This window comes from Gracilinanus agilis, chromosome 6, assembly GCF_016433145.1.
Source record: "Gracilinanus agilis isolate LMUSP501 chromosome 6, AgileGrace, whole genome shotgun sequence".
In the NCBI taxonomy this organism is placed as follows: domain Eukaryota; kingdom Metazoa; phylum Chordata; class Mammalia; order Didelphimorphia; family Didelphidae; genus Gracilinanus; species Gracilinanus agilis.
The window spans coordinates 292,752,086-292,761,020 of record NC_058135.1 but is presented as its reverse complement, the minus strand read 5'-3'; the positions used below and the strand labels follow the sequence as shown (position 1 = coordinate 292,761,020).

General features: G+C 51.4%; 1 protein-coding gene across 1 annotated transcript; it reads left to right on the top strand.

The window, feature by feature from the left end:
- Nucleotides 1-203: 203 nt before the first annotated feature.
- MRGPRF (MAS related GPR family member F) lies at nt 204-7,005 on the top strand. Its single transcript, XM_044682107.1, has 2 exons — nt 204-251; nt 6,028-7,005. The coding sequence occupies exons 1-2, from the start codon at nt 204-206 to the stop codon at nt 7,003-7,005; spliced, it is 1,026 nt and encodes a 341-aa protein (XP_044538042.1).
- The last annotated feature ends 1,930 nt before the right edge of the window (nt 7,006-8,935 follow it).

Here is an 8,935-nt window from a genome sequence, read left to right as displayed (position 1 = left end):
TATCCAGAAGGTGATGACAAGGTGCTTACTGGAGCGGTTGGACTGCTGGGCTCCTGGTGGGGGGGGGGGGGAGGACAATCCTTTTGTCCCCAATTCAGACTCGATTCAGATAAAGCTGTTTCTTTCCTTCATTGACAGCTGTCAGCGGGTCAGCGTGTCAGCAGTGAAGAGTCTGCCCGCCGGTGGCCGCCCGCTCCCTAGAGATGGCCGGGAATTGCTCGTGGGAGATCCATGCCCAGAACAAGAATAAGGCAAGTGCGGAACAGAGCAGCTGCCCTGGCCTGCTGGGAAGGGCACCTGACCTGAACAGTGCCAGGTCTCAGGCCCTGCTGGGGGGGCTCAGGGGGGCATGATTCCAAAGGCATCTCCCCATCTGTCCATTTGATGTTTTAACTCGGCAGGCCATGGACTTGCTGCTTGAAGTTGGAAAGGTGGCTGCATGGCTCAGTGGAAAGACCTGGTCCCTGAAGGGGAGGACTTGGGTCCAGATTTGGATTCTGACCCAAACTGCTGGGTGACTTAGGTCAAGTCATTTCACTTCTCTAGATCTCCGTTTCTGAGAGTTTGAAAATCTGGGTTAAAGTCTTATTTCCAATGCTTACAACCTCTGAGATCTTGGACAAGTCACTATACCTCTTTGGGCCTCAGTTTCCTCCCCTCTAAAATGAAGGATTTGACCGGGATCCAGGTCCCTCCCATACTTAATCCTTGCTCAGAACCAATTCTTCCCTTGCTAAATAAAGGGGCTGGAATAAATAGTATGTGATGCCCCTTCTAGTTTCAACAGTCAATTATGGTGTATTGGGGGGCATATTTTAGCCAAGTTGCACAGTGGTTAGAGCACCAGGACTGGAGTCAAGGAGACTCATCTTGAATTCAAATCTAGCCTCAGGCACTTACTAATCTGGGTGACCCTGGGCAAGTCACTTCACCCTATTTACCTCCGTTTCCTCATCTGTAAAATGAACTGGAGAAGGAAATGGCCAACCACTCCAGTATCTCTGCCCAGAAAATCCCCAGTGAGGTCACAGAGAGTCAGACACAACTGAACAGAAGACACAGTAAGTACATCTTGTGGCGGATCCTGGTCCTCACCTCTCTGCCCAAAGGAGGGGACCTGGAGGGGTCTCCTGCCCAGGTCAGAACAATCCCAGAAGTCAACTTTCTGCACTTCAACAAGGCACTTGCTTACAGGATGGCAGCTCTGTCTTCACTCCATCCATTCATTTGTCTTCCCATGTTTCTCTGAATTCGTCACATTTGTAACATATATACATACACGTGTGTGTTCTATGCATGTAGAAATACATGTGTGTGTATTTATATGTGTGTGTATTTACATATCTGTGTATGCTGTTGTTATTTCATCATTTTCAGTTGTGTCTGACTCTTTGTGACCCCACTGGGGAGGTTTTCTTGGCAGAAATACTGGAGGAGTTAACCATTTCCTTCTCTAGCTCATTTGACAGATGAGGAAACTGAGGCAAATACACTTAAGTATCTGGAGGCTGAATTTGAACTCAAGAACGTGAGTCTCCCTGACTTCAAGCCTGGAGCTCTATCCACTATGCCACCTACCCATGTATGTGTATATACAAACACACACATGTATGTATATATCTGTGTGTACATGTATATTGTATGTATGCATTATAGCTCGGCGGCAGGGTGGCACACTGATAAAACACAGAGCCTGGAGTTAGGAAAACCCACCCAAGTTCAAATCTGGCTTGAGACATTCCTGGATTCACTGCTATTTGCCTCAGTTTCCTCAGCTGTAAAATAGAAATAATAACGACACTTAGCTCCCAAGGCTATTGTGAAGATCAAATGAGAGAATATTTGTACAGTCCTTAGCCCAGGGCCTGGTACACAGTAGGTGCTCTATAAGTACCTGTTCCCTTCCCTTTCCATTCCCATTCCCCAAATGCTCAGCGCTGTCAATTCACGTCCTCTTCCAGAAGGGATGGCCCCACTGGCCCCTCTCCTGGTGCCCGCGGGCTGCCCTGTCTGGCTTCCTCAGTCCCTCCGGCACTGGCTCTTCCCAGCTGCTGGCATCTCTGCCTGTTTTTGTGTAGCACGTTTGCTCCCCTCAAAACTACGTTTTCTTTTCCTCTGGCCTCTCGCCCCTCGCCCCGCCCTGTTGAGAAAGAGGAAAACGTGAAACAACAATGTGTGGCCCGTTCGGATGGTCCTCATGTCAACCCGGCCCAGGAGATGTCTGCCTCTCTCTGCCAGCGGAGCCCTTGCCCGAGCTCAGGGCCCCGCAGTGCAGGCTCCATCCTCACAAAGCAGAAAGCAAAGGGCTGCAGAGAGGAAGTCCCTGGGCCGCAGCAGTCAGACTCATGACTGCAGGGTGGGTTGGGCCCACCCCACCCTGCAGCCTTTCCGCACAGTCCCCTCGGGCTCCAGGAGGAAGAAGAGGAGGAGGTCAGCCCGGTTGCCCAATCTGAGGCATTTTCGCTCTCTGCAAAGGGCAGGGCGCAAAGGCAAAACGAGAGGGTTGGACCCGGACCAGAGAAGTTTCTTAGACAAAGAGGCGGGCTTTGAGGATGGTCAGCCGACCCCATCCATTCCATCGCAGAGCCTGGCAAAACGCCAGGAGATAACTGGCGAAAGTGAAAGTCCTTCTCCTAGAGTCTGACTCTCTCTTCTGTCTCTGTCTCTCTCTCTCTCTCTCTCTCTCTCTCTCTCTCTCTCTCTCTCTCTGTGTGTGTGTGTGTGTGTGTGTCTCTGTCCCTGTCTCTTTCTATCTCTCTGTCTCTCTCTCTCTTCCTCTCTGTCTGTGTGTGTCTCTCCCTCACTCCCTATCTCTCTATCTCTCTTCCCCTTCCCCCTCCCCTTTTCTTCTCCCTCTCTCCCTCCCCCTCTTTCTACCTCTGTCTCTCTATCTTTCTCTGTCTTTCTGTCTCTCTGTGTGTGTCTCTGTGTCTGTTTTCTCTCAAGGGAAGAACTGCCAGTCGTCCCTGACATCCTGACTTTCACCCTTTAATCTCAGTGACCCTGGGTAAATCACTTACTCCTCAGAGGCCCCACCACCACCTTACAGTGTTCTCAGTCTCAGAAATGGGAAGATTTGTATCTCTAGAGGAAGATTCTTGCTAGGAATCCCCTACAATCTACATCAAAGCAGGACCAAGTTCAAAAGCCAACATCTCTAAGTCCCAGGCACTGTCCTAGGTACTGGAGAGGCTGGTTGATGCGTCTTGTCCAATTATTTATGACTCCATTTGGGATTTTCTTGGCAGAGATACTGGAGTGATTTGCCATTTCCTTCTCCAGCTCATTTTACAAATGGGGAAACTGAGGCAAACAGGGTGCAGTGTCTTGCCCAAGGTCACCCAGCTGGTAAAAGTCTGAGGCAAAATCTGAACTCAGGAAGATATTTTCCTGACTCCAAGCCCAGTGCTCTGTCCCCTGCACCAAATACAAAGATACAAACTGAAGCAGTCCCTGGTCTCAAATGGCTTACTGGGGAAAGAGGGGAAGGATACGACATGTAGACGGATTGGTGGGATTGAGGACTGACAACTGGGGGGAGGGAGAAGCTGAGCCTTGAAGAAATGTCTGGCCCCTGAGAGGTAGGGATGAGGAGGGAAGGCATTCCAGGCTTGGACAGAGCACACAGCTGTGAGATGGGACAGTGAGTGTGGAGGCAAGCAGTAGTCCAGTTTGGCTGCCATACTCTAAGGCTAAATTGCAGAATAGTTAGATATAATGATGGGAAACCAGGAGGGAAGAAATTGTAGAGCACCTCAAGTGCCAAGCTGAAGAGTTCGTATTGTCCTTTGAGGCATTCCCATTTTATAGATGAAAGAACTGAGGCTCAGAGATGTGTTGATTTGCCCAGAGTCACACAGTGGAAGAGCTTGGGCTTGAACTCTAGACCTTCCAGAGTCCCCATCCAGTGTACTTGCCTCTCTGATGAGAGCTGACATTTTTAGTGTTCCCCAACACTTTATAGATCCACACAAGCATTATTACCCCCATTCTTCAGATGCTGAAACTGAGGGACACAGATGTGAAGTGTCTTGTCCAAGGCACAGAGTTACTCAATGGCAATGGCAGTACTCAACCCTTTGGACAGCAAGTCCAGGGAAGTTACTAACCTCTCTTACACTGGAAAGGGTAATCAGGCCCACTTAGATAAGGCTGTATGTATGCTGGTTGGACCAAGGTTAGGCAGAAGGACAAGAAGTCCAATGGTAAGAGCTGTTGGACAGTCAAATCAAGGAAGAACATGGAACTTGCAGCTATAAAAAGGGTAGAAAGCCTCTCCCCAAGGAGAGAGGCGCAGGAGGAGGGGGTAGGTCTGCCCTGATGGCCCCTGCTTCTCTGATATCCCTTCCCTAGGAGAGCCCTTGGTGGGTTCAAAGGACACGATGTGGCCATTTAAGGGTGGATTGGGCTCATTGAGATCGACACCAGGACTTCAAGACAACTAAGAGAGAAATAGGAAGCGGGTGGATAGCTAGAAACCAGAGCCAAAGCTACATCAACATAGATGCATGAAGGGCATGAGCGCCCAGGTTGGGATCTCAAAGCACTGAGACAACCAAAGGTCATCAGTGTCATTACTTATCACATCCAAACCACTGGTGACACTCACTCTCACAGGCATGCCTACAGGGTAGCTCATGCCCCCCCCCCCACCATGAGGGAAGGGAACACCAAAGGTAATGTGCTCTGGGTCCCTCACACCCTCCTAGGCACTGCTCTGCTCACACATGAAATGTATGACCAACACCACATCTTTTTATTGTTCTCAGCCTGAGAAGTAAAACTTTACATGGAATCATAGTCTTAGAGCAGCCCAGACCCCTTCTTTTACAGATGAGGAAACTGAGGCAGAGAAAAGTTAAGTGATCTGCCTAGTGTCACATAGCTAGTAGTTATCTGAGACAGAATTTGAATTCAGATCTTCCTGACTTCAGGACTAGGATGCTAGCCACTGGCTGCCTCTAGCTGTCACTTGATCACAGCCTAGGAAAATAGCTGCACCCAGAACTGCAGGCTGATCCAAAATGGCCCCAGGATATTAGGAGGGATACTGTTTTATACTCCCTAGATGAAATGGAGCCAGATTCCAGGGTGAGCAGACCTCAGGTGGTCAGAAAGGATAAATACGAGGGGTTGACAAAATTCTTTCCCTGTCAGGAGCTGTACCCCAAACTCTTGGACAGCTGGCTCCTTTGGCCAACATACCCTTCCTCCTCCTCTTCCTTCTGGGAAGAGACGCCGAGTCTTCATCCTCATTGACATAATATAATGCCATAAAAGCTTGCTACATTCTTTATCTACATCAGCTCGCTCAAGTCTCACAACAACCCTGTGAGATAGAAGCTGCTATTATCTCCATCAGACAAATGAGGAAGACATTAAGCGGCGACCTCATGGCTCCACAGCTAATAAGTGCCAGAGGCGGGCTTTTAACCTGAGTCTTCCTGACTAGACAATAAAAGAGGCCCCTTTTGGGGAGAGAATAGTTGCCTGTCATTCTTGCCCCAGTTCATGGGAAAGCTATGCCTCAAGGGTTACTTCCTTAGAGATTCCCCATTGCCTTCCCCCTACCCCACCTGATGCCATCCCCTGCCTCAGACATCTCTCTTTTTCATTGAGGCTTCCAGTCAAAACAAATGTGGAGCCAGTGTTTTCTGAGTTTTTCCTGTGTTGGCAGCACCCAACCAGGAACCATGAGGTTAGTGACAATGACACAAAGCCAAAATTTAGGTCTGACATAACAAAACTTCCTCTCATCGAGAGCTGTTCCAAAGTCAAACAGGCTGCCTGACCACTCGTTGGAAACATTCTAGAAAGGAAGGAGTCCTCAGACTCTGGGGTCCCCTCCTGCTCCGAGTTTTCGTGACTTAGAGACGCCTTCCTCCACTTTAGAAGTTTGCCTTTGAAGTCTCTCACCAGGCTCACCAACAACTGGAGACCGCTACAGGTCCCAGAGCTGAGGCAGGGACTTGGGGCATGAGCCAGCAGCTGCCCCAGGTTAATGCCCGTCTCTTCCTCTGCCCACAGGTGTGCTCAGGGGTAAGCGAATCCCCAGAACTCTATGGTCGCGGCTTCTTGACGATGGACCAGATTGATCCTCTCCCACCACCTGCTATCATGAGTTACATTTTTCTGCTCATCTGCCTGTGTGGCCTGGTGGGGAATGGAGTCGTCCTCTGGTTTTTCAGCTTCTCCATTAAGAGGAACCCCTTCTCCATTTACTTCCTGCACTTGGCCGTGGCCGACATTGGCTACCTTTTCTGCAAGGCGGTGCTCTCCGTCCTGCAGGCTGGTGCCTTTCCAGGCTCCTTTCCCACCTACGTCCACTTCGTGTCGAGGATCCTAAGCCTGGCGGCCTTCCTCACCAGCGTGAGCCTCCTGCCGGCTGTGAGCGTAGAGCGTTGCCTCTCTGTCCTCTTCCCCACCTGGTACTGCTACCGGCGACCCAAGCACACATCCGCCCTGGTGTGTGCCCTGCTCTGGGCTCTGGCCTTCCTGCTCACTACGGTCCACACCTACTTCTGTGTCTACGTCGCCCCCCAGCCCTCCTGGGGAGACTGCACCCGCATGGACATCACCCTGGGCATTCTGCTCTTCTTCATCCTGGCGCCCTTGATGGTCCTGGCTTGCCTGGTCTTCGTGGTGAAGGTGGAGTGCAGGGCGCCGCGCCGCCATCAGTCCTCCAAGCTCAACAACGTCATCCTGTCCATCGTGTCCGTTTTCCTCGTCTCTTCCATCTACCTGAGCATCGACTGGTTCTTCTTTTGGATCTTCCAGATTCCGGCGCCCTTCCCCGAATACGTCACAGACCTGTTCATCTGCGTGAACTGCAGCGCCAAGCCTGTCGTCTACTTCCTGGTGGGGAGAGACGAGAAGCAGAGATTCTGGGAGCCCCTCCGGGTGGTTTTCCAGAGAGCCCTCCGAGATGGAGCAGAGCTCAAGGAGAGCGGGGACACCCCCAACACGGTCGCCATGGAGATGCAGCCCGCTGGACCCACCTCCTGAGAAGTGGGGGGCCAGCCCCCCAGGCAGGAGAACGCTTCCTGGGCCTTGCGTGTGCAGCATCTGTGCCCCCAGCACCATTGTCGGACCCATCCTCTCCTCCCTGGGGCTGGCAAGTCCTCTCTGGCAGGAGGCTCTGGGATTGCATTCATTCATTCATTCATTCATTCACTCATACATTCATTCATTCATTCGTTCAAAGGATCTTCATGCAGCATCTATTAAGTACCAGACACTGCTCCAAGCTGGGGATACAAGGACAAAAAACAGCATAGCCCCTGCCTGCAAGGACTTTATAGTCCACTATTACAGGGGACTAGTGAAAGGCAGCTCTGCAGAAGTCCCAGGAGCTATCTTGGGCTCTTCTTGTCTCATCCAACTGGTGTCTGTCTCCTCAAGTGACTGATTCAAGGTCTCACATCCTCAGGTCTCACATAAGCTCTCCCCTTCTTACAAGTGGGGCTCAGTCCTTTTCAACATTGTGAAGTATATCTCTAGGCAGCCCTCACTCCTTGCCTTCTGCTGCCCTCCCCAAACCTCATGCCACTGCCTACCCTTCACCACTCCTGGCTCTCATCCCCAGCTCTCACCACCACTCACTGGCTCGCCTTTGGTCTGCCCTCCTTGGTCCTTCCCCTCCAGAGTCACCCTGTTGAAGGACTCTCAAATGCCAGCTAGCCAATTGGAGCTACTTTGTTCCAGACTCTTCGGGAGGCAGCAGCTGAATGGAGTTTAACTTGAGCCTTCTGGAGACAGCGGCCCCACCTTTCTGATCTCGCTGCTCAGAATAGTGGAAATGGCGGACCAGGCTGGGCAGGAGGGGCCTGAAAAGCCTTTCTCTGCCCTTCAGGTCACATGATCCTCTGCTGTGTCCAGCAAGACTGGTCTGCAGCCTCCAACTAGCCCTCGTTCAGCGGCTGGGAAGAGGAACTGTCATTCATTTAGAGAGGAAGGAAGCAAATGGACAACCAGCTCAGTCTGTTGGTCTTTCTGAATCCCACCTCCGTGCATTTGCATTTTAAAAGGGGGATCTGGGAGCTGGCCATACCCTAACCCAAAGAAGGGATTTTTCATGAAAGGAGTTAATGGAGAGCAGAGGTTTTGGGGTAAAGGGGCCTTTGAGCCTCCATCACTTCCCCCCTCCAAGGAGCTTCCTACTAAGGATCCCCAGAGACCAGGGAATAAGGGGTATCAGAGGTCATTAAAGCCAATCTCTACCCCAGAGTTGAAAACTTCAGTCAAAGAGGGGAAGTCCCTGGCCCACAGTTACAGTTACCCTGTGGCAAAGCCAAGATTTGAACCCAGGTCTCTTGACTCCCAGTCTAGCCCCTTCCCCCAAACCAGGCTGCCCCTCTGCTTGTGCAGACCAGCTTGGTTTATTTTTTATTTTTCAGATCCAAAGTTGTGAGTCATCCTCACAAAGGACAAGCCTCATTAAAGGAATGTTTTCTTTGCTTGGGAGTAGAGCTCTGGGAAAGGCCACATGTGGGTGGTCACGGTTGGTACGATGCCCCTCAGGCACCGAGATGGGGGGCGCAGAGCCTGCCACCCCGGGAAGCCCGCCATGATCTGCCTCCATCTGCTCTGGGAGAAAGCCATGAAGAGTAACGAACCGCCGGCTCCACGCCTGCCCCTCCCAGTGCCATCAGCCAGCTAGTCCCAAGGCAGGGCCGGGCCATGGCACTGCCCTTTCTAGCCAGCTCCCATGCAGATTCTACACTTCCCAACAGACCGAGCCCAGCGCCCATTTCTTCCCATTAATCGAGGCTGGTGCCCAGCTAAAGGCTGTTTCTAAATGTTTCAAGGAAGCTCCGTTGCCTCCAGGCCCTCCTCCTGGATACCCATTCCAGCTCTCTCTCTCTCTCTCTCTCTCTCTCTCTCTCTCTCTCTCTCTCTCTCTCTCTCTCTCTCTCTCTCTCTCTCTCTCTCTCTC

Bases quoted from the DNA above. Each gene is read 5' to 3' on its own strand.
- MRGPRF (XM_044682107.1), top strand. From the start codon at position 204: ATGGCCGGGAATTGCTCGTGGGAGATCCATGCCCAGAACAAGAATAAG. The intron at 252-6,027 runs GCAAGTGCGGAA...CTCTGCCCACAG, and splicing joins ATGCCCAGAACAAGAATAAG to GTGTGCTCAGGGGTAAGCGA.